At 45.1% G+C, this 26,115-nt stretch overlaps 1 protein-coding gene across 1 annotated transcript in view; it reads left to right on the top strand.

Annotated features, from left to right (window-relative positions):
• The first annotated feature begins 741 nt into the window (after window positions 1-741).
• The window catches only part of FER1L6 (fer-1 like family member 6), a 217,004-nt gene continuing 191,630 nt past the window's right edge, over window positions 742-26,115 (top strand). Inside the window, exon 1 of the mRNA XM_073679859.1 lies at window positions 742-892. Coding sequence (XP_073535960.1) covers window positions 843-892 — 50 coding nt within the window. The 5' untranslated portion in view covers window positions 742-842. The remainder of the gene's footprint in view (window positions 893-26,115) is intronic.

Below are 26,115 nucleotides of genomic sequence, written 5' to 3' on the forward strand. Positions count from 1 at the left end.
AGTATATGAGGGGACAGTACAAAGACCTTTCTACTGATCTTTTTACTCTGAGGCCTGAGACGGGGACAAGGGGGCATCTTCTACGTCTGGAGGAAAGAAGGTTTAATCATAATCACAGACGGGGATTCTTTACTGTAAGAGCAGTGAGACTATGGAACTCTCTGCCGCATGATGTTGTAATGAGGGATTCACTATTAAAATTTAAGAAGGGCCTGGATGCCTTTCTTGAAAAGTATAATATTACAGGTTATAAATACTAGATTCCTTGATAGGGCGTTGATCCAGGGAACTAGTCTGATTGTCGTATGGAGTCGGGAAGGAATTTTTTTCTCCAATGTGGAGCTTAGTGTTTGCCACATGGTTTTTTTTGCCTTCCTCTGGATCAACATGTTAGACTATGGGTTGAACTAGATGGACTTAGTCTTCCTTATCTTTAAAAAAAAAAAAAAAACTATGTTACTATGTTACTTAAAAATCAATGCAGCAGCTGAGAAATGCATCAACATAACCCATTACATTTATTATATCATCTTCAGGGGGTGCGGATCACTCTTCCACTCTATCACATGCTGATGCTCACTGATGTAGGTGTCATCTTTTCTATATCACCAGACTGTTTGCATATTTTCTTCCCTCCAGATGCAGAATTCTCCATGTTTGCTTAAAGTTTAATCACCTTTAAATCTACAATTAGTATGACGGATTACATTCTGGGGAGCTAGGAATTGATATGTTTAAACAACCACACCTTGTGCAACCACATTGGCTCTTATAGTTCTCTGCAGAGCTCACAAGTCTCCAGCAGCTAATACCGGGAACATGAGACTTTCTCACCGCAGATAATGGACTTCATCAAAAAGGGAAAAGAAACGGACAAGGCATCGAAAGCAAAGTAATGTATCAGCGCATCCCAGGAATTACTATTCCGCTAATCTAGAATTTGCATGGATAAATGTTTTTAAACTGATACTCACTGATGCTGTATTTTCATCATGCAACCTTATAAAGAAGCAGCAGTTTGTCTGAGGTTTTAGGGATGTTTTTTGTCAGACGCAGCAGAGCTGAGAGTGGTAGTTGTTTTATCATAAGACATTAGTTAAATTATGAGATTATGGGATCACTCAAGTGATGCAATTCCAAAAAGTTAAAGAGTAACTAAACTTTTGATCAATTTTTTTATATATATCTTTTTGTTCTCTGATTGCCTGCAGATTGGTTTTGTCCAGGTCCCGAAACCTCCAACAAAATACTGCAATGAAGGGAACAGCTCGCGAAGCAGGGGCGTAAAGAACGCAGTCCGGATTCAATAGCAAGTCATATTATTTCCAGTGAATCCACACTGAGCTCTCTGCCTCTCGAGCAGTCTTTTGAGCAATGGTTAGGGGGGTCTCGGGACTCGGACTCCACTGATCTGCAGGCAATTAAATTGCCTAAAAAATATAAATAATTGGTCTAAAATTTAGTTACTCTTTAAAATGATCATAAAAGGGACAATTGGTCCATGACATGAAGAATGTGAACAAGAACTGTCCAGGATTTGTATTTAGTTAAACATCTGTATACTAGAGGCTATTGGTAATGAGGGGTCTTACCCATGTGGTGGGCAACTGATCGCCTCAACACTCTTGGCAAAGAGCTATCAATAATTCTTCCAAGGGAAGCCTCTGTAACATCTAAAAGGGTAATTCCTGAGACAGTAATTTATCTCCATGGGATAGGGGACAACATTCTGATTGACGGGGTCCAACCCCCAGCGATCCTGATTGCAAACTGAGGTCTGCAGAGCCCCATCTTGAATGGACTGGTGGTGCGCATGCTCGACCTACACTTCATTCATTGTCTATGGGTCTATCAGAGAAAATTGAGCATAGTGCCCACTAGCAAAACCACAGCGATCAGTAAGTTATCCCTTTCCTTTGGATAGGGGTTAGCTTATTGTCTTGGGAATAACCCTTTAAATAAATAGCTATCCATGTAATATATGGCAGGTACAATTCCAACAGAGACCTGCTTTGATATCTACATGGATTTTCGACATTAACTGGGGTGGTCTTCATGGCACAACCCAATTAAGACCAGGTAAAATTTGCTCTGTTCCAAATGGGATTTTTTTTTAATTTTCCAGCATTCTCTGCTTTCTTTGTTGTGGACAAACCATTTTATGTCTTTGTGACAGGTTGTATTATGTGATAATCACCTCCAAATTCCTCAAGACTATTAATTTATGACTTTCTAGTAATTTGTGGTGACTAATGGTTTCTACCTTTGTATGTAAACAGCAGAATGACAAAAATCAATATTTCCAGTGTTTACTTATTATAAAGGTAGAGGAGCTTCACTATCCTAGCAGAAAACCTAGTCCTCTGCTATGGGGTATGGGTTCTCAAACTGGAGTTTGTCCATGCGGTGTGATTGTGAAGGTCTACCACCAGGATCCTATTTTACATTTATTGAGACCTGCCATGATGTATGGACTATTTGAACAGATTTGCTTGGTTTCAGGGGAGTAGATATAGGGTGTGTAAAAAAGGAATCCCCAACCTGTCCCTTCTCAAGAGTGAATGGGATGGTGGGTGGCATTATGGAAACAGCCGAACACGTTGTGCTACCCTGTTTCCATATTTCCAGTGTAGGACAGCAAGTTTCACTGTTTCTGTACGGATCTCGGCAGGTATACCATAAATTTCTTAGATGGGAATACCCTTTTAGGATGGGTGGCTTTTGGATATTCTTTGCGGTAGACCGTGGTAAAGAAGTTTGGTCTTTCCAAAAAAAGAATTGAAATTCCAAGAATGGTCTGCAATAGGGACAGTTGACTGAAGGTCAAACTAGGACACCGGGAGATGAATCTAGAATTGTCAGGCAAAGGAGAAAGTCAAGGCAGAAGGAGTGCATTCACAGAGAGAAGACTAAGATGCGTTCATTCGGAGTCTAGTATCGGACATAGATCATGAGCAAGATAAAGATCAGGAGCAAAGTCGGAAATCATTAGGAACACAGACTGCAGTTTTAAGAATATCCCAGAAACACAATGTTCAGGGGAAGACTATATAGGTGTCCACATATCTATTGACCAGAGAATCAGAATTTCCGAGATTTCTGCTGAGCGCATACTCACCTACCTAGCACCAGAGCAGCTGAGGTGGTCAGATGGAGTCGCGGCCAGGCGCTGGACTGGAAAGTAAGATCAGTGGCAAAGACGGTTTCACATCAGTTAAGATGGTTGCATGAAACACGGACACTTGGTTAACGTAGGTTTTCCCTCTTATAAAGTGATGGCAATTTCTACCATTCCTGAGAATGAAATGGATGGAGCGCCACTTTACTGTTCTTTCTTTGCCAATTCGCGAGGTCGGGAGTTCTGCCATGCAGTGAAAATTTGTTAGGGGGCGAGGGGCAGCACTATACCAGCACACGGTCCTCTTCATTCTCAAGATGGGTGGGTGTCCAGAAGACTATATGGCATCACATCGTAAAAGAGAATAACTCCTTTAGGGCACGTGCACACGGCATCTTTTACAGGAAGATTCTGCCTGGAACCCGTCCGAAAAAGGGCTAGAAAAACCTGAAAAAGATAACGTATGATCTGGAATATAAAAACAACTTGCTGTGCACATGTTCAGTCTTATCTAACTTCTTTAAATTGGTTCAGGCTTCAAAAGTAGTGAAAAGCCTAAAAGAATTGACCCATCAACACTTCAGGCTGCTTCTGTTTAAAGTAAACAAAAAAAGTCGACACAAAAGTGATTTAAAAGATAACGAAGAAGATGCTTCAGGAAAAACAGATTCTGCTGTGTTTTTCCTAACGAGTCTACTGCTTCAAAAGCTGTGCTGGTAAGCCATCGTCTATAAGACGCTTTGCATGTACCATTGTAGGGCATCTCATCTTTTGATTATTCAGTTTTATTAGATACTTCACTAGATGGTCGCTTAGACCATAAGATGCATCACCGGGTAGTAAATGTTCAAATGCCCTGCAGTGCCAACACAGGATAAATCAAGTATGTCATTAACTTCTACTTAAAAAAGAAAATACTGTAGCCCACTGGACAGGTGTCCCATTCAGGTTTTTGGGAAGGAAAATCTGCATTGTATTGGGGTATGTGCACACGAATTCTTTTTGCTGAGTGTTTTGGAGCAAAAACGAAGCTAAAACTCAAAGTTTTTATAGAGTTTTGCGATTTGGAAAGTTTTTAGTTTCTACACCCAAAAATCCTCAAAAACATCAGCATACCCATACTCTTGCAGTAACAGCAAAGTTGATGACATGATATCAAATCTGAACCACATGTTCCGTAAAAAGTCTGCGCGTATTTGCAGTCTGAGTGCGATGCGACAAAACATCAGACCAGTGTTTTCCTATGTTGCCGTGCACATGTCCAATTTTTTTCCTGGGACCAAGCAATGCTAGTCAATGAGTCGTGAAAAATTTCAGACTGCACTTGGATGGCATCTGAGTGCAGTACGATTTCCACTTGCAAAAGCAAATATTTGAAATCCACCTGCAAATTCTCCAAAAAATCACACAATTTATGCAGATTTTTGCAAAAATTTCAAAGTGGATTTTGCTGCAGATTTGGTTTAAAATCTGCAGCTGTGTTTTCTTAGCTCACTTTACGTCCCGGACCTCAAACAACATCTTATTTCTGGTTTCCATGCAGTAATCTAAGAGACCATTACATGTATCACACCAGTTAATAGTTTAGGGTTCAGGGCAGCCCACATGAACTATAGTTTGAACCATAGCGTAACATTTCTGTAGCAGCAATGTAGCAACGCCGGGTTAAGAAGTTCCCAATTACTCAAGCGGGGTGTACATATCTATTCTTGACACACGTCAATAAATTCCGGTGTATGCCATATCTCCCAGCTGTTACCTACAGGAGAATTAACTCTTATCTCCTTTGTTTGATGCCCATTCATAGGTGAACACAGACACCTGCTGCAGAGCTCTTTCTAGAGGTATCGTCAAGCCCAGAAGAAAGTTAATATTTGATAGTCTGAGTAATCGTATGGGAGGGAGCGAGGGACAATGACAGGGCTCTGAGTAACCTGCTAATCTCATATTGCCTTGTATCCTGTAGTTTCCTTATTGGTGTTATAAGGAATACCTAAAACAATGAAACTGGTGTTCAGTTTTATACAAACATCTACAATACACTATTGACAACCAATTAAATATCTGCAGTTTTTGCCCCTCTATTATATTTATCTTTACCCCCCGCTCCCCCATAGAATTCTATACAGGTCATAAAAAGTTGAAAAAAATGATTGCTATCTCCGATTTCATATCTTATTCCAGAGAAATCCATGTTTTTCTTAATATGTAAATGGGCCTAATATAAATGTTCTTGAGAATCTGCCTCTACAGCTTATCTTAAATGAAAGGGGACGTTACCAGTGTGAGCCATGTAATAACTGACGGTATGCTCTGCTGATCTCACTGCAGAGCTGTGCATGATTACAGCTAACACAGTACAGCAGAGCTGAGCTTTGTCTCATTAAAAAGCGATCTGCGGCTGCTGCTCTCAACTCTTCTGCAGAGCTGTGCTTCATTACAACTAATACTACTTCTGCTCTCATCTGCCAGGCAGCCAATGTGGGGGGAGGTTAGTACAGTTGAACAGACAGCAGCATGAGAGGAAAGCTGCAGATGTGTTTATAATGAGACAAAGTTCAGCTCTGCTGTACTGCGTTAGTTATAATCTCACACAACTCTGCAGTGAGATCAAAAGAGCAGACTGTCAGTCATTACATGTATCACATTGGTAACATCCCCTTTCATTTAAAATAAGCTATGGAGGCAGAACCTCAGGGAGATCTATGTCTGGCCCATAGATCTTAACAGCTCATTTACATATTAAGAAAAACGTGGATTTCTCTTGAATAAGACATCAGATATGAAGATATCATTTTTTTTCAACTTTCTATGACCTGCATGCCCATATAGACAGCTCAGGAGGGAGGAGTCGGCCACTACCAGGTCACCAGTCCTCTTCAACAATTGCGAGAGGTTAAAGGGGCAATGATTTACTATGGGGGCTCACAATAACTGTGTCTTAACACTGATAGACAATATTGCTGTGAAATACAAAACATTCTAAAATCCAATTACAGTTTAAAAAATAAACAATAAAATCTCCCTAGGGGAAAAAAAAATTAAGTAATTTTTAACATAGCTTACCTTGAAAAAAATGCTTATTTTTTTATCGTGCAGTAATCAGAAAAAATACCCAAACTAATAAAAAACAATGGTGGAAATGTCAAAAAATAATCAGTAAATTATATGTAATCTAAAATGGCACCAATACATACTTTAACCCATCCCTCAAAAACAACACAAACCGCCATGTCACTACATGGTGAAAAAATGAAATTATGACTTCAAAAATTTTTTTGTTTGTTTTTTTCATAAAAAAAACCTTTATTACATAATCCACTGAATTCTTCTATATCTTAATGACCAAAGCAAATTTTGTAATTTTATTATGCATATATTTATCAGTTTTACGTTGCAGAAATTTTCTGTACAAATAGGCTTTGAGTTTGTAATTTTTCCACAAGAAATAGGGCTTTCTTTTAGTGATATATTCGATAAGTAGCCTTATCTTTTTATCTTTTTCAAAAAAGGCCAAAAATTAAAAAAAACGCTGTTTTCTTCCATTTCAAATTTACCCCAGCGCTGCAAAGCAACAAGAAGCTCCTGAAAACTGAACGTGACAAACCCTTTTATTCACTTTCCCCAGTTAAAAAAATAAAGTAAAAAACAAATTTGGTATCGCCAATTTGCCACTTCTGTAAAAGTCCAATCTATGAAAATATAACATTATTTATCCTGTACAATAAATGCCATAAAGAGAAAAAATGTAAGTGCTAGAATTGATGTTTACCACAATCAAAAAAGCAAGCCCCCCCCACTGCTCCATTGCCAGAAAATTAAAAAAGTTATGGATCTTAGAAAAATTACGTTTTTTTTTTAAATCACTAAAATATAGAAAAAAAAATTATAGCAGTTTAGTAACTCCAAAAAAACAATGGCAGAATTAATTTTTTTTGTCATAATTTCACAGAACTTGGATTTTTTTCCCTTTTTTAAGAACATTATATGGTAAAGCGAATGGAGTCATCGAAAACTACAACGCCTCCTGCAAAAGCAAACCCTCATACAGCTAAGTTGTTTTAACTCTTGGAAAAGGGGGAGGAAAAATAACAAAATTACAAAAAAAGGGGGAGGAAAAATAACAAAATTACAAAAAAAGGGGGAGGAAAAATAACCAAATTACAAAAAAAGGGGGAGGAAAAATAACAAAATTACAAAAAAAGGGGGAGGAAAAATAACAAAATTCCCCCCCAAAAAATCGATCTGTTTGGAAGGGTTTAAGATTAAGAAGGAAATTATATTTTCAAAAATTGTATATGGCCTGACATTACTTTATAGACCAATGCAAATATGTAGAGGTTTAAACCATTGTAAAGCACATTATTTGCATAATTACACATCATATTATACACACATGGGTATAGTTTGCACTTTGGCCCTTTAGTTTTTTTTTTTCTTTTTAGTGAAATTCAACAGAATATGTTAAAAAATTAAATTTTAATTGTAAATATGCTGCACAAAGCATTGGTGATTAGTCATAAAGACCCTAGAAAACATTGTTGTAAACTTTCCATGCATGATGATATCAAAACCTGTGCTTTTTATTTTTCTTACTGAGCACTTATCAGTAAGGAAAAAAAAAAAAAAAGAGAGAAAAAAAGACTTAACCATAACTGTTTTCATAGCCGATTATCAGCCACCATATTGGCTTTTGGTGTCGGATCATACACATTTCTCTAAACTTAATGTCTAGAAAAATTAGCGTAAGGCTATGTGCCCACGATGCAGAAATGCTCTGGATTTTTCCTGAGCGTTTCTGCATCTCCCTGGCAGAAAAAAACGCATGCGGATTGTACATGTGGATTGTACATGCGGATTGTTCATGCGTTTTTCCTGCCAGGGACTTGCGGATGTGAAGCGTTCTTCACTTGCATTTCCGCATGCGGGTTATCAAGCGCTTTTCCAGGCGATTTTAGCATCACTTGGAAAGTGCTTGACAACTTGGTCACACTATATAAATCCATGCAACCGGCATGGATTTATATACTGTGACCGTAAAAGAATGGTAAAAAATAAAAAATAAATATTATACTTACCTTCTGATGGCCCCTGGTGTCTTTATTCGATGCGTCTCTGCTTGCCGGCAGCTCGCGGTGTGACGCCTCTACTCGTAAAGCCCGTGTTTTACCCTGGGTGTTGGGGGACTCAGAGTTGGGTCCTGTGATGGAGAGATGGGATGCAGCCGTGGCCCAGGCCCGACCCGTGCTCAGGGCCGTCACATTAGAAAGAGATGGTGTGGGCTTATCCGGGTTGAGTGGCTGATTAACGACTACGCCACCTGTGGTGCCTGGTGAAGGGTCACCAGCGCCGCTACAGTCCGCTGAGGAATGGTGTTACCGCGGCCAAAGTTCTTACTACTCCCCACAGGCGGAGCAAGGCCTCAGGACAGAGGGACAGGATAGACGGGGTAGTAGTAGTAGAGGAGAAGGGATCCCGCGTCCCGCGGCGTGGCGCAGAAATAACAGTCCGGAGGCCATAGGGGTGAACTTCCAAGGCTTTACTCACTTAGTTGGCAAAGGAAGACGACTCCCTGCTCCCCGCGGAGTCCTGCGCTCACCAGGGACAGGGGTCCGACAACCTCCGAGTAAGTCCAGCATTCAGTCGCGACCCTACACCAGAGTGTTCCTGAACTACAGACCGATTCCTTTCCTGTCCGTGTGTGTGCGAATAGGCCGGGTCTCCCTCTGAGCTCCTCTCAGAACAAGGGCACGGGTGGCAGCTCCTCTCCTTCCGATACCCGGTGGGATCCTCTGGGCCTAACCGGGCGTTCCCGTCCAGGACGTAGAGTAGCAAGGTCGGGTGTCGGGGGCTGGTACCCCTCTTGCAGCCGGAGTCCCTCTGAATAGATCAGGTTGGCGAGGACAGGTGGCGTACACCGCTCCGTCTGCATCCTGCCTGGGATCCATTTGCTGTGTGGCCGGGTTGAGACATTCCCCGTCTACAACCTACCTCTCGTCCCAAGGCCAGGGTACGAGGGCTGTATCCCTTGCCGGTGCAGGCCCACACAGGATCTGCGCTCCGGGAGGGAGGTCACATTACACACAGTATTCTGACAGCACAGTACGACCACAAGAACTTGACTAACAAGGACTAAAAGGACCCCAGATCAAAGATGGCTTTGAATTAAATACGAAATCTAAAGTGTCACTAACTTGTAAGTCCTCCACCCACACCCACTAACTGGTTTCTACCACTCTTGGTTCCCCAGTCTCCCTGTAACCAGGGGAGCAGCACCTAGTGCATACTAGCCCCCTCTGGTGGAGAAATGTGGTGTTGGATGCAAAAGGTTGGGTCACGACTATCAGGGTATGTGCACACGATGCAGAAAATTTCTGCATCATTTCTGCATCTCCCTGGCAGAAAAAACGCATGCAGATTGTGCATGCGTTTTTCCTGCAGAATACATGCGGATCCACATGCGGATTCACATGAGTTTCTGCATGCAGATTGACAAGCGCTTTCCAGGCGATAGCATCACTTGGAAAGTGCTTGACAACTAGGTCACACTATATAAATCCATGCAACCGGCATGGATTTATACAGTGTGAACCGTAAAAATTAAAACAAATAAAGCTATACTCACCCCCGAGGCCCTGGCGTGTGCTGCAGCACTCGTTCCTGTCTGGTTCCCGGCTGCCGGCATATCGCGAGACAGAGCGGTGAAGGGCCTGCGGTCACATGACTGTGACGTCACCGCAGGTCCTCAAGCGATGCCGGCATTCAGAGAGAAGCCGCCGGACAGGTGAATATAACTTTATTTGTTATTTTATTCTTTTTTTACAGGTACAATGGTACCCAGGTCTGGATGAGAGTCTCCTCTCCTCCAGAACTGGGTACCATCCGCACATAGAGACGCATAGAAGCCGCTTGTAGAAATGTACAGTCGCGGTTTCTATGCGTTTCAATGCAAGTCAATGGCGGGAGTTCCGCTGCGCTTCCGCAAAATTAAATGACATGCTGCGGATTTTTGTACGCAGCATAAACGCTGCGGAAAAATCCGCAGCATGTGCATAGAACATGCGGAATCCCCTTGGGGACCATGGGGTGCGGATTACCTAGCGTTTAACAAGCGTTTACGCTGCGGAAATTCCGCAGCATAAACGCTTGAAAAACGCTACGTGGGCACCCAGCCTTACCTCCGATGGCCCGCGCTGTCCTGCTTTACACTCCGTTCTCCCGGCTGCCGGCAGCTTTGAATTGAAAGACCTGCCGACGTCAGCGTCACGTGACCCGTCACATGACTCTGACGTCAGCGCAGGTCCTTCAACTCACTGCAAGTGCCGTGAACCAAGCAGGAGCGCTGCGCGGGCCGACAGATGGTAAGTATATATATATTTTTTATTTTATTCTTGTTTTACAGCTTTTTTAATGGTACCTGGGTGTGGAGGAGACTCTCCTCTTCTCCACACTCGGGTACTATCCGCACATTAGAACGCGCCAATAACGGAAGTACAGATGCAGTCTTGCGGAATTGGCGCGTTCTAATGCAAGTCAATGGTGGCGAAAACGCCGCGTTTACGCAAAATTAATTGACATGCATGTGCTATGCCCGCATCATGGGCACAGCACATGCGGATTTTAATTGGGGAACATTGCTGCCCTTCTACCATGCGTTTTTCATGCGTTTACGCAACTGCAAAAACGCAGCGGAAACGCATTAAATACGCATCGTGTGAACTCAGTCTCACACCGGCCTTACCTCAGAGGAGGAACACTACACTTCATTAAAGAAGTGCAGCATCCCTGTGGCGGTCGAACCCTCAGGGGCGCCACAGCGGTACACTGAAAGGGACGCATCGAATAAAGACACCAGTGGCCATCAGAAGGTAAGTATAATATTTATTTTTTATTTTATTCTTTTTTTACAGGTTCTATGGTACCCGGGTCCGGAGGAGAGTCTCCTTCTCCAAACCCGGGTACCATCTTCACATAGAACCGCATGTAATCCGCATGTACAGATCCAGTGATGCGGATTCCATGCAAGTCAATGGCGGCGAAAACGCTGCGCTTCCGCAAAATATTTGGTAGTGCTGCATATTTTTCCGCAATGATAATCCGCAGCGGAAATTTCCGCAGCATGTGCACAGCACATGGGGATTATCATTGGGGAACATGGCAGACCTTCTACCAAGCGTTTTTTAAGCGTTTCTGCAGCGGAATTGCCCCGCTGCAGAAACGCTTAAAAAACGCATTGTGGGCACACAGCCTTACTTAAAGCTCATGGGCCCTAATGCAAAACCTCCAACAGAACCGACATTGGAGGAGTGGCGCCTGTCCCAGAGGTAAGTATTTGTTTTATTTTATCATTTTTTGTTGCACAAGTAACAACTTGTCTATAAAAAAAAAAGTTTGACTTAAATTCTATGGGGCAAAATTTGAACATTAATTTGTATGCACAAAGTTGCTGAAAATTGGATATTGTGCAGCACAACTTACTCTATTGTAACAAAAGTAGCACTAGTGGTATCACGCCCCACAATACCTGCCTCTAAAGCGACTCATGTGTCACTACCTAAACCAAAATCAGAGCACAAAATAACGTCAGCTCTGCACTGTAAATTGTAGGTTGTATTATAATGAAATGTATATAGCGTGATATAACATCATAAGGGTATAATTGCATAATTCAAGAAAAATTCTTCTTACATTACACTCATTTTTAATGTTTTTTTTTTATTGATACCTTTTTAGTTGCATCTTTTAGCCAATTACTTGACGGGGTAAAAAAAACGCTGCAAAAATACTGAAAGAATTGACATGCTGCAGATTTGAAAAAAAAAAAGCATTGATGCTTAAAATATGCAAAGGAAAAAAAAAATTAGCATGTTCATAAGATTTCAGAAATTTCATTCATTTCGTTGGTACTGTAAAACACCGCTCGAAAAAATGCACAGAAAAAAACGCTGCAAATGCTAAACGTCCGAACAAGCCCTAATGTATCTATAATGTGACAATGTATAACTTTTTTTGTTACTTTGAATTTTTTTATTTTTTTTATTTTTTGTGTGAATATTACTCTATTTCTAGCCTTAACAGTACATCTAACTCTAACCTTATTTCTCTAGCCCTAACTTTATGGGAGAGCACAGCCTGACTTCATCCAGGTAGGCAGGCTGTGACCGATGTGAATGACCTTGTCATTTTTACTGATCATAAACTGCAAAAACAATAATGGAACTAAAGGGGTTTTCCAGGTGTCAATAACCTAAACTCATTAACTACAGGTTACAGGAACTTAACAGTACAGTCCATACCTATACACACGCTCTGAGGGGGTGCAAAGGTGAGGGGAATGAACAGGAAAAAAAAGTCTTGGTAAAAAGCAAGCATGGATGCTGATCAGTGATGTGCGTCACTGATCAGCGCTCGGCGGCTGCAGGACACATACACGGAGGTGGTGGAAAAGAAAAAAACTGCCAAAAATCAAGCGATCAAGTACTGATCAGTGCTTGGTGGCAGAAGTGGGGTTGGGGAAGGGGTTAGGGAGAGGCAGAAAGGTGGTAAGGGGGTTGGGAGGGATTGGGGTGGACTAGAAAAAAGCAGGAGACAGGAACAGTCAGGAACATATCTTCTGATCTTCGGGTCTTCAATGAGGAGCAGCAGCAGCAAAAGTGGTGGCACAGACTAAAATAGTCTGTGGCATCACAAGGCCCAGCAGATTGGCAGCAGAACGACACAATGACTGCTCTCCACACGTCTCCAAGCTGGAATGAGGTGATGCAGAGGGGCACTGAGAGGTCAGACTGCGCTTCTGCTCACTGATTGGTGCAATCTGTCACCATCGTGCGATTGCACCAATCAGCGATGGGGTAGTTGACGCTGAGGTCACTTAGCACAAGCCTATGATCGGTGCTGTTACAGCACCGATCATAGCTGGACATCAATGTTTCATGCAATTTAATTCGCCGAAAAATTAAAACCATTGTGCTTGGGTGTTCACAATTGAAAAGCCAATCACAGAGATCGTAGTTGCGGGGGCAGGGTGGGTTTCAAAATCCCCCACGGTGATGAGTCTTAGTGCCCTGCTGTCAGAAGCAGCAGGCACCTCCCTCCCGTCGGGAAGGGGTTAAAGATCCTTGATAGTTGGGGGCCCTATGGGAAATTTTGCATTGGAGCCCATGAGCTTCAAATTACGACACAGATCTATTGGTATATTACAGTAGCCAGGACTGGATATAAGGAACTAATAAGACCATTTTGGTAATAAATTATTCACATTTTTATTTTCTACTTTAATAAATAGTTAAGTAGCTGTAAAGAAGAAGGGAATCAATGATGAATGTACTGATATTATATTCATATACACTGTGTGCTCAATTATTAGGCAGTTTTGGGTTTTGATTATTTTTATTATGAACAACTCCAGCGTTGTCGGTCAATCCAAAAGGTTAATAAATCTGAATATTTAAGAAATGAAAAGTGCGGTCTTGTCTCATTCTTAGGAGAATATCTATGTGCAGAATTATTAGGGAACTAAATGAAAAACAGAAATTGTTCATCTCAATTGTTTATTTTCATCTGTTAAAGTGAGAATAAGAACCCAACAACTCAAAATGTACAAAACGACATTTCCATCGATTTTTCTGTCTAACATAATACCAAAATATAATTATTTATTGTACATCATGATATTTCCAAAAAAATATCAGTGACCAAACTAATAATAGTCGCCCTTCTTTTTACTAACAGCCATAAGCTCCATCCATGGAGTCTGTCAGGTTCTTCATCTGTTGACGATCAACTTTTTGGGCAGCGACAGCCACAGCCCCAGACGCTGATCAGAGATGGGACTGTTCTGCATTGTAAATCTCCAGTGTAAGAAGGACCCACAAGTTCTCAGTAGGGTTTAGGTTGGGTGAGGAAGGAGCCGGGTGATTATTCTTTCATCTTTAAGGTGTTTCCTGGCAGCCGAGCAGTGGAGACTTTGATGCTGTGATGGAGCATTGTCTTGCAGAAAAATTATTTTCTTGAAAGGTGCAGGTTCTTTCCTGTACCATTGCTTGAAGAAAGTGGCTTCTATAAATTGGCAGCAGGTTTTAGAGTTGATTTTCCAAAAAGGTCCAACTACAGGGTTTCCTTAAAAATAAGACCTACCACAAAAATAAGCGTTGGCATAATCTTACAAAATTTTTGGGGTATGCTTGAAATATAAGCCCTAGTTACAATCAGGGCCGGCGTTGGTTGAGGCAAGGCAATTTCTCAGGGCCCTCACTATGCTAGAGTCACCCAGCATTTCTGCTCCAAGGTTAGGACCGCTTAAGAACTTTTTGTGATATCACGGTCATGTGACCATGATGTCATCGAATGTCCTTTAACTGCTGAAGTCTAGAGGAATTGAGGAGGAGACAGGCTGGGATGTGCCGTATGTGCAGTGTGTGTGTTTGATGATATGATAATATTTGAATAAATGTTGATTTTTTTGTTCAATAATAAATGTGAATCTCTAAAAATAAGCCCTAACCTATCTTTCAGAGCAAAAAATAATATAAGACCCTGTCTTATTTTCAGGGAAAAACAGTAGATCATCTTTAATAATACCAGGTCATAGCAGTGCCCATCTCCACCTTGATGGTGTCTGAGTGGAAGTGGAGGTCTGTGCCCGTTACTGAACCAGCCCTAGGTCCATCCATCTGGTCCATCAAGAGTCATTCTTATCTCATCAGTCCATAAAACCTTTGAAAAACCTGTGTTCAGATATTTCTTGGCCCGGTCTTAACGTTTCTCTTCTGTGCCTTGGTGGTTGGGCTCAGCCTCCTCACCCCAGCCATATCTATGAGCACTGAGAACCTTAGACTTCTGTGTCTTTCTCAGTGGTGGTCGTGCTCAGCCTCCTCACCTTGGCTGTGTCTCTGAGCACTGAACACCTCCTGGGCCTCCAGGGAGGTTCCAGTTCTGGAATATGACAGCACTGGAGGATAATGGCTTCCTTGTCGCATCACATTTGATTCTTCTTGTACCTTTGCCAATTAATGTGCGTCTTTTTTTCTCGACACAATTTTTGGCAACCCTGCTGACTATGTGAAACAAAACTTTTGATGGTTCTGTGATCGCCTCAATATCTTAGTAATTAACAATTTTTTAACTTTTCAGAGTCTGTTAAAACTTTTTTTGGCCCATTTTGCCTGAGTGAGTTAAACAAGCTGTTTAATAATTCAGCACACCTTGATAAAGGGCTTAGTATCCTTTTCATTACACAAATACGCATCACCTGATATCAATGGCGTAATTAGAGTCCAATTGGCTCCGGTGGAAAATTTGGATCTGGGCACCCATCTGCTTCTTGGACAGATGTATGGGCCCTAGTAGCATTCTAGGTCCTATAAAGACATGCATGTTCGCCCCCTATGTAATAATGTTCACCATCCTGGCCCCTTCCTGTAATAATGTCTCCATCCTGGCCCCTCCTTGTAATAAAGTCTCCTATCCTAGGCCCTTTACTGACATAATGTCCCCCATCCTGGGATCCTTCCTGTAATAATGTCCCCAATCCTGGGCCGCTTTCTGTAATAATGTCCCCCATCCTGGTCATGTCCTAAAATAATGTCCCCCATCCCGAGCCCATTGCAGTAATAATGTCCCCCATCATGGGCCTCTTCCAGTAATATCCCTCATCCTGACCCATTCATAAAATAATTATGCTAGGACCCTTCCTTGGTATAATGCCCCCTATACTTGGCCTCTTTCAGGAAAAATATCCCTCATCCAGGCTCCTTCCAGTAGTAATGTCCCCATCCTAGGCCTCTTCCTGGCATAATGTCCCCCATCCTGGTCCCTTCAAGTACTAATGTCCCCAACCTAGGCCTCTTCCTTGTATAATGTCCCCCATCCTGGTCCCTTCCAGTAGTAATGTCCCCTTCCTTGGCTTCTTCCTGGTATAATGTTAGACATCCTATTGCAGCCAGGTATGTTTTACATTACAGTGATGTTTCAGAGAAAACATACTCTGAAAAGCCATCTGGGGGCTAACTAGTCCAATGCGGCCCTTGGCTGGCTTCTCCCCACCCTGCTCTATATGACTGACAGGTCTCTTCCAATGTGTGTGTTAAGGGGAAAGAAGCCGCTAAGGACCAGCCTTGAATTAGTCACATAGTCCTTGGTTAGCAATTCATGGTATTTTTTGTCCAGAATTTCTTTGGTTCTTCTGCAGCATTTCAGAGTGCAGTCACACAGTCGATGTCTGACTTATGCAGCCTGTTGTCAGGCAACATGAATTTTGAAAACATTTTTCCTTTAAGCGGACAATTGCCCTGTTTCCTAGGCAGCAATAAAGAGATTGGACGCACATTCAGCTGAAGTGTATTGCGGCGCAGATACCCGTCAGGTCTGTGTACAGCAATACACGCTGCCGGCCAATCAGGGGCCAGCACCGGACGTCGACATGCACGTGACCGGAGGCGCATGGTAGTGACGTCATTTTCTCCCGACGCTTGCACGCTGAAGACAGCTGCCGGCTTCAGAAGAGGACGACGCATGGCGGGGGAGCGGATGGGAGGTGAGTATAATTTTTCATTTTTTCTATGCATTAAAGAACAGAGGCAGAATGGGGGACATATAGCAGGATAAGGGATATATTACCAGGATGGGGGATATACAGTATATATCAGGATGGGGAACATACATACCAGGATGGGGGATATATACCAGGACGGAGGCCATATACTGTGTGTGTGGGGAACCCGGAACCGGGCCTTTTGTGGGATGCTGGGGGTTGTAGTCTCCGCGTGGCGGTGACCCGGTCCCGTGGCTCAGGGTGGTCAAACTAAATGGCAGTCTATATTCTGAATGTCCGACTACGCCACCCGTGGATTGCGGTCAGTGTGAACCGCCGCTGCAGGGCAGACCGCTGAGGCTGGTGTTGTGGGTGCAGCAGAGGATAGTACAAATCCCCACGGGAGGAGTATAGCCTCAGGGCAGTAAATAGGGATGTTGGGGGTGATGGTGCGCGGGAGCAGCAGTAACGACACGGAGTCAGTGATGCAGTCCAGGGTCTTTACTCACAGTTCTTATACTCCAGGCCAATTCTGCAGGCAATGGCCGCCCACGTCGTTCTGCGCTCACCAGGTGAGGGGCTCGGCCGACTCCCAGATAACTTTGGAGTGTTTCACAGGACCCCCTTTGTGTCCTTTCTCTGGCCTGTCATACCCCACAAGTGACCACGCTTCTGTCCAGCTGCCTCGGGTCTTGGCGGGCAAACGTATGTTCCGTTTCCCTGGACCCTATATGGTGCCTTCCTAGCGAGGGGCTGTGACGCATGGAACGCCACAGCCTCCGGTTCCTAGCTGAGGGTAGTTTCGCTCCTCCACTAGTAAGGGATCCCGTTCCCTCTCTTGTCTGACCCCCCTACTCCGGTAGCGACGGGCGTGCGATGGCGACTGGCCGGGCCGCACCCCTGGGGTCCCTTCACTCCTCTTCCTGGAGCCTCCTTCTCTCCTCTCCTTTCCTCTTCTTCTCTCTTCTTCTCCTCCAGGCTCGGGCCTCCTGACAGGGCCTGCCTGCGGAGCAGAGCCCATGCAGAGGCTCTGCTGCCTGTCTTCTCCTCTCACTCTGAGCCCTGATCTAAGATGGCTCCTCCCTTTTATATCTCTCTCTCTGTGCATCCAGGAACTGCTTCCTCTCTGCCCCTGCACTACAGGGTTCCCCCTTCCTAGGTGTTCCCTCCCCCCACTCCAGCCAGGGACAGGGACTGTCGTGCCCAACTTAGGGGCATATCGGTCGCCCTGCTCCCCGGAAATGTGGTGTAGTGCATGCAGGTGTCGGGGTCCTGAGCCACACTCCATCCTTACCTGGAAGTGAGATATCGCACCTCTAGGTGAGATGCAATACCTCTGTAGCGACCGAACCCTCGGGGCGCTATATATATGTATGTATATACATATACCAGGAGCATGGGGCCAGGATGAGGGACATATATACCAGGATAGAGGACATATACTAGGATGGAGGGGGGGGGGGCGTCCAAATCTTGCTCCAGGGCCCATCGGACTCTAGGTACGCCACTGGCTCTATAGAGCGAAAACCTGCACTAGGTTACAGGTACTCATATAATACCGCCATACAATATTCAATCTAGTATTCAAACATACTGTATATCCAAAATCCCTGATTTCCTTTTCAGTGCTCTACTAAACTGTTAAAATGATCCTCCGTGTAAAATAAAAACTCCAATATAAGCTTTACGTAATGAGTAGAGGGAATTCATGGCCCCCGGGATGGCAGAACTGCTGGGTCAGATCAGCTCTGATGACTAAAGTCACCGCAAGAGGAAGTAATTGTGGAAGAAAGTGCTAAATATTATGTTCCTCAGAGACCTTTTATGACTTTTCGCTGTGACCTATTATGTAATATAAGTACATGCAAACAAAGGTAAGAAATAAACAAATAAGGAAAAAGAAAAAACATCTATTCCAATCCTCCCCATCAGTATAGCCTCCCTGTTCACCTGGGACAATACACATTATGTATCAAAATAACCAAAATAAAATAGCAAACCCAATTTGTACTTTATTTTAGTGTCAATTTGCAAATGTAAAAAATAAAAAACTATTAATTTCTACTTTACTTTTTGTATGCTTTACCTCGCTTAAAAAGATTATTTCATAAAGGTTTTAAAAAAATAGCTCTATGGGGGGATCTGCTTCTTTCTCCACTTATGAGCCATTTCTTCCACTCGTTCCTGTATTCTGAACTCATCACTCACTCCGAAAAACAGCTGAAATCCAAGGCGGGCTGCCAGCACAGTGAGGTGTCAGGTTACAGAGTTTTTTGACATAGATTCTGCGACAAAATATCTATAGAAAAAAAAGACTGAAATCTCCTTTCAACATGTTTCCAATTTGTTTCAATGAGCAAATGTGCCTAATGTGCATGTGTCACTTTGTTTTCTGCGCTTTTTTTTTAAGTGTTAAAAAAAGCATAATGCAATTTTTTTGGTATTGTGGCGTCCTTCATGTATATCATGTGTGAGAGACATCATAGCTGACAGTCTTCACTCACTAGCTCTGAGACAACTGAAAATTAGAGAGAGTCTATAGAGGAGAGAAATGCAGGATACAAGTGATATAATGGTTAGAAATAGTGCTATTCCTCATGTACACACACTTAGCCTATTCTGAAATGACATTTGTACTTTAAGATTTTATTTTTCAAGTATTGCACGTGGCAACCTTGACGTTATTCGCAGCAAACTTATCAAATTTGAAACATTTGTCCCATCTTTAGATATATCTAGGGATGCTCCTTCAAGTTTTACATCAAGCACCTTAAGATTGTGCAAAGTTTTTGCAACATTTAAAAAAGTCTTATAAAGAAAGTTATATAAATCCTGGCCAAATACCTTGATAATTGTGGGCCATAGTTTCCTGTGAAAATAAAATAAAAAATAGACTCAAAATTTAATTTTGAGAACTCGACAAATAAAAAAAGCACCAAAAAATGTCCGGTGATTTAGGAGAGGATCATTAGAGGGTTAAAGAAGACTTGTCATATTGAGCAAGCAGTCTGATTTCATTTTGGGCTTTTCAGTCAAGTGGGCGGTCCTATTCAGTGACTGACAGTTATTTTTGTGAGCATACCTATTACAAGAAAGGTTGTCGGTGGGACCGCCCACTTGACTCACAAAAGTGCCAAATTGGACTAGATTTCAATTAATTAAAACCTAGGTTATACTGGACCTCTACCCAAAAAAACGATATATCAAACTGCTCAGTATCATGTAGCCTGCAGACTGGACTGCATTTTCTATGTGACAGGTTCCCTTTAAGACTGTTCTTTTCTTTCTGCCTTATGTAGAAGTGTGTTTTGAGCAGTTTATTAAATGGCCAGATGGTGGCACCGTTGCTCCTAAAGCAAAAAAAAGGACTGAAAATCTCCACGTTTTATGTTTTAGATATCGGAAACTGAAAGGTTATAATAATAATAACAGCACAACGGTTAAATTACATGGAAAGTAGCATTTTAATGCAATCTTTATTAATTTGAGTTCCAAATCCATGCAAATCCTAAAAATGCAAATCCTGTTCATTGATCTTTTTTTTATCATAGATAGACACACATAGTAAATAAAGAGGTTTTCCAGGCCATCACTAAACTATCCCAAAAATGGAGGTGCTCAATCTCTAGTCCTGATAGTAAAGTTCTGTATGAATTTATACAGCTGCCATTGATATAGAAGCTACAGTTATATGAAAAAGTTTGGGCACCCCTATTAATCTTAAGCTTAATGTTTTATAAAAATTGGTGTTTTTGCAACAGCTATTTCAGTTTGATATATGTAATAACTGTTGGACACAGTAATGTTTCTGCCTTGAAATGAGGTTTATTGTACTAACAGAAAATGTGCAATCTGCATTCAAACAAAATTTGACAGGTGCATAAGTATGGACACCTCACCAGAAAAGTGACATTAATATTTAGTAGATCCTCCTTTTGCAAAAATAACAGCCTCTAGTCGCACAAGCAACCGGGATAACCGCAGCCTTGAAAGGATTGTTAAGAAAAGGCCATTCAAAAAATTGGAGGAGATTTACAAGGAGTGGATTGCTGCTGGAGTCATTGCTTCAAGAGCCACCACACACAGATGTGACACCCCAGGGGTCTGGTTGCCACAGTAATAGAGATATTATGTCTGAGAGCAAGTGGGAGGTTTCTCTGGTCAGGATCCCTAAGCATGCAACACGGCCCACCCAGACCTGGGAGGGGAGGAATCTGCCCTTTTAAACTGGGTCTGGGGCGGGATTAGAGAGTCAGAGCCTGGAGAGGGAAAGCAAGAACAGGAGCTCTGGAGGAGCAGAGGCAGAAGTCCAGGGGCTGGAGCTGAGCAGAGTTCGCCCTGGACGAAGATACTAAAGCCGGACACAGGAGTCCGAGGCTGTGGGGACTGATCTACACCCAGCAGCAGAAACCAGCCGGCAGGGGATTCCAGGTCCTCTGGCCATAGAAGCCCGGAGGCTCAGTCACAAAGAAGGGACCAGCGCCGCCATCCAGGAGCGGAGGCTAACAGAAGGCCCCAAGTCACCAGCCATACGGGTGAGCACCACACGGTATACTCAGGGACGTGGGCTACTTGTAACCGCTGACAGCAAGGTAGCCAGGAAGAGTGCAGATTAACGGGGAGGCCTACAACTCCACCTGGCCAGGGGAACTCCTGCTTGCTCGCAGACTGACCAGGTCCCTTATACTAGCCAGTACTCCCGGGAGGGTCTGCCTTGTACCATCAGTAAAGACCCTGAACTGCACCTCACGTCTCTGTGATTCCTTGCCGCTCCTGCACCATTAGCACTGGGACCCTCACACCATCACTCCCATCATCTTCCACATTAGCTGCCCTGAGGCAATACTTCTCCCGTGGGGAGTCATCCCATACTCAGCTGCGCAAACAACATCAGCCTCAGCGGTCTGCAGCGCAGCGGCGGTCCCCACTGACCGCAATCCACGGGTGGCGTAGTCGGACACTTATTACCATACAAATAGACTGCCACTGGTTTGACCACCCTGGGCACGGACCGGGTCACCGCCACACGGAGACTACAACCCCCAGCATCTCAGCGATCCGGCTCCGGGTATTCCCCTGCACAGCACAGGCCCAGGGGGCGCGTCAACTTTGGCGTAGTCGGCAGGATCTCGTGCCCGCAACCACCGGGTACTGCGTGCCTGAAAAAGACTTTTGAACTTACCTGTGGTGAAGTTTCCCGCCGTCCGGAGTCGTTTCCCGCCATCCGGAGCCGTTTCCCGCCATTAGACGCCATTTTGGACCGTTTCCCGCCGTCTTCTGCCTTCTTCCCGCCATCCGCAGCTGCTTCCCGCCATCGGACGCCATCTTCGGGACGCCGAGCAGGAAGAAGAGGGGCGTGGACGCCGAAAGCGTGCGGGATCTGAAGCTCCGCCCCACACAGTGACGCTGCGCAAGGTCCTGGAAGGGAGGAAGAGCGACGCTGACGTCATCGGAGCGCGACGCCAGGTCCTCAACCCCGACGATCGACTGCGGAGCCGCGGCCTACGGAAGAAGAGCATCGCAAGGTAGGCCACGGTCCACTAGGGGGGAGGAGGATGCCGGACACCAGGGCAACTGCTGCAACAGTCATGCCATTCACCATGCCCTATATCCCGGGGGCAGCCTGGCTACCCCAGTACTCAGGGGAGTCACATACCCTAAATGACTTTAGAGAAAGACTGGATAGCCTCTTCCAGGTGTACCCCCTCACAGAAGAGCAAAAAGTGAGCATCCTGGTGGCCCAATTAATCGGGGCAGCCCAAAGGGAGGTAAAGTCCTGGCCACCTGGGAGGAAGAGGACTGTCAGAGACATACTAACCCGGCTGAAAGACACATTTGACACCCGCACCTCAGCCGAAATAAAACTAAGATTTTATGGGAGCAAACAACGGGCACATGAGAGTATAAGAGACTATGCGCTAAACCTACAAGAGGCCCTGAGAGCCATTAAGCAGGCAGACCCTGACAGCGTGGGAAATGAAGATAAGCTGTTGACTGAACAATTTATTGAGGGTCTACTGTGCAACGCCCAACGAACCCAGTTGCGGGCAATGGCCTTACAGGACCCTGACCTGGACTTTGCACAGTTCAAGGACAGAGCCATCCGGGTGCTCCGAGAACCGGCACCAGGTGGCTGCTATCACTTACCACCAGGAGACGGCGCCCTTGTCTGCAGGGCCTGTGGGAGCTGATGCGCAGGCTTTAAACAGTGACCCGGCTACAGACCTGCACCATCAGGTCCAAGAGCTGACTAAGAGCGTTGCCGCGCTAACCAGAACTGTGCAGTCTTTACAGGTCTCTTCTCCAGGAAAGATCCAGCTGGCATCCGGACCGGAGGACGTCCCGTGGCGCCGACTGAGGAGGACCCCACCAGCCAGAGGAAGACCCAGCGACAGATACAACGAGGACGGACGACCCATCTGCCGCCGCTGCAATCAACCCGGACATGTGGCAAGGTACTGTCATTTAAACGGGCACAACCTGGGGTAGAGGGCCAACCCCCAGGCATAAGACCATCAGGCCCATCAAACTGGCGTGATAAATACGTAGGGGGACGTCCAATCTTGCCTGTGGTACTGGATGGCATTCCTATGAGTGCCCTACTAGACACTGGATCACAGGTGACCACCATCCCGTACGTGCTCTTTAAACAGTACTGGAATGACTCGGACATAACCCGCTACCCAGATGACGACCTGAGTATCATCGCCAGCAATGGTCAGCCCGTGCCACAGGTGGGATTCAAAGAGGTGACCATTAAGATCGGTAAAGTCGAACTAGCGGCACAAGGACTGATTATAGTGGACATAGACCGTCATGAGAGTCACCCTAGAATAACCTTGGGAACTAATGTGATTGAAAATTGTCTTGCAGAGGTGATTCTCATTTTACAGCAGGTTGCCAAGAACGCCAGTTCCGGCCAGCAGCGTGTGCTCCTAAAAGAGATCCGGGCACTGATGAAGCGGCAACAGGTGGAACTATCTGGTGGTGAGATAGGTAGCGTGAGAATGTGTGACCCGTTCCCTATTGCCATGCCCCCAAAAAGTGAGATGATGATTTGGTGTCGGGCAGCTATTGGTCTAAGAGGTAGAGACTACCAAGCAATGGTAGAACCCGTCTACTCAGACAGTAGGCCCACCATTTTGACAGCACGGGGGGTGGTCGATGTACGCCATGGGAGGGTGCCCGTTCGCATCATAAATATCGGGGAGAGAGAAGTACACCTGCCCCGGTATGCCACGCTAGCCAAATTGTTCACCATAAACCAGAATTCTGTACAGGCCGTGGAACCCTTGCCTCCATCTCAACCAGAGGAAGGTAACGGCTCTAAGAAACCAATGGAGGACTGGTGTCAGGAACTACATTTGGGTACTGACTCCACTCCCTCACACCAGAAACAGGGAGTCTATCGGGTGGTTCAAGAGTACGAGAGAGTGTTTAGTAAACACCCGTTAGACTTCGGGCGAGTAAAGGGGGTAGAACACCACATCCCCACGGGAGACCATCCTCCCATAAAGGAGAGATACCGACCCGTACCCCCGGCACACTACCAACACGCCAAGGGGATGCTTAGAGACATGAAGGAGGCTGGGGTAATCAGGGACAGCTGTAGCCCCTGGGCAGCTCCACTAGTCTTAGTGAAAAAGAAAGACAACACTATGAGAATGTGTGTAGACTACAGGAAGGTCAACCGTATCACACACAAAGATGCGTACCCGTTACCAAGGATAGAAGAGTCCTTAGCTGCATTAAAATCTGCTAACTTCTTCTCTACTTTGGATCTCACTAGCGGGTACTGGCAGGTTCCTGTAGCAGAGGCGGACCGGGAGAAGACCGCATTCACTACCCCGATGGGTCTCAGTGAATTTAACTGTATGCCGTTCGGGCTCTGCAACGCACCAGGAACCTTCCAACGGTTGATGGAATGCTGTCTGGGACACCGGAACTTCGAGACGGTCCTGTTATACCTGGACGATGTCATCGTCTATTCCAAGACCTACGAGGACCACCTGAAACACCTGGCAGAAGTGTTCGAAGCTCTGGCGAATTACGGCCTAAAGGTGAAACCCTCCAAGTGTCACCTCCTGAAACCAAAGGTGCAGTACCTGGGACACGTGGTGAGTGCTGACGGAGTGGCTCCCGACCCTAATAAGATCACCGTGATTAAGGACTGGCCAAGACCCTCCAGCATAAAGGAAGTGCGGCAGTTCCTCGGGTTGGTAGGCTACTACCGAAGATTCATTCCCGGTTTCACCAAAATGGCAGCCCCAAAATGGCAGCCAAAAACCAGAAGCCGCCCTTCAGGTGGGAAAAGCTGGAAGAGGAGTCCTTCTGCCAGCTGAAGATGGCCCTCAAGGGGGATGAAATCCTGGCATATCCAGACTACAGCCAGCCCTTTATCCTCCACACGGACGCAAGCAACATCGGGCTAGGAGCCGTACTGTCCCAGATCCAGCAGGGGAAAGAACGGGTAATCGCTTACGCCAGCCGAAAGCTACGGCCCACGGAGAGGAACCCTGAGAATTATAGCTCATTCAAGCTGGAGTTCCTGGCAGTAGTGTGGGCAGTGACCGAACGTTTCAAGCATTACCTTGCCTCCTCCAAATTCACCGTGTACACGGATAACAACCCGTTGACACACCTGGACACTGCAAGGCTCGGTGCCCTGGAACAGAGATGGATGGCTCGCCTGTCCAACTTTGAATTCACCATCAAATACCGGGCGGGACGCACAAATGCCAACGCCGATGCCCTGTCTAGAATGCCGAACTTACCGGACGTAGGGGAAGATCCAGAAGATCTGGAAGAAGTCGAGCTCCCTGCATTCCACCGTCATGGGATTACCCTGTATTCCCACCGTGTGAAGGATAGGCGCTCTGTGACGTTCAATCCCTTGCCCCACTACAACTGGGCAGAAACGCAAGACAGTGATCCCGCAGTCCGTCTGGTGAAGGAAATGCTGACCCAAGCCGATGCCAGTCTTGACCCAGACGCTCCGGAGGAGACCAAGCAACTGTGGAAGGAGAAAAGTAAGCTGTTCCTCTACAGGGAGAAGCTGTGCCGGAGAATGGTTAACTCTCGAATGCATGAGTTGACCTGGCAGGTAGTGGTCCCAAGACGAGACGCGGCTATGGTTCTAGAGGCATACCACAACGGAGCAGGGCATTTCAGATGGAAGAAGCTGGAGTTCTTGTTGCGTGAACGGTTCTACTGGGTAGGCATGAGAGGAGCCATCGAGAGGTGGTGCAGAGACTGTGGCCCGTGCCACCTGAGAAGAAAAGACCGAGCCAGCCAGAAGACTCCCCTGCAGCCCATCATCACCAGACAGCCACTGGAACTGGTAGCCCTGGACCATGTGAAACTGGCTCCAAGCAGATCTGGGTATGTCTACGCCCTCACAATCGTAGATCATTACTCCCGGTTCCTGGTGGTGGTCCCGGTCAAGGACTTAACGGCTCAAACAGCA

This window comes from Phyllobates terribilis, unplaced genomic scaffold (genome assembly GCF_046119375.1).
Source record: "Phyllobates terribilis strain yellow unplaced genomic scaffold, ASM4611937v1 Scaffold_4__5_contigs__length_816908805, whole genome shotgun sequence".
Classification (NCBI taxonomy): Eukaryota; Metazoa; Chordata; class Amphibia; order Anura; family Dendrobatidae; genus Phyllobates; species Phyllobates terribilis.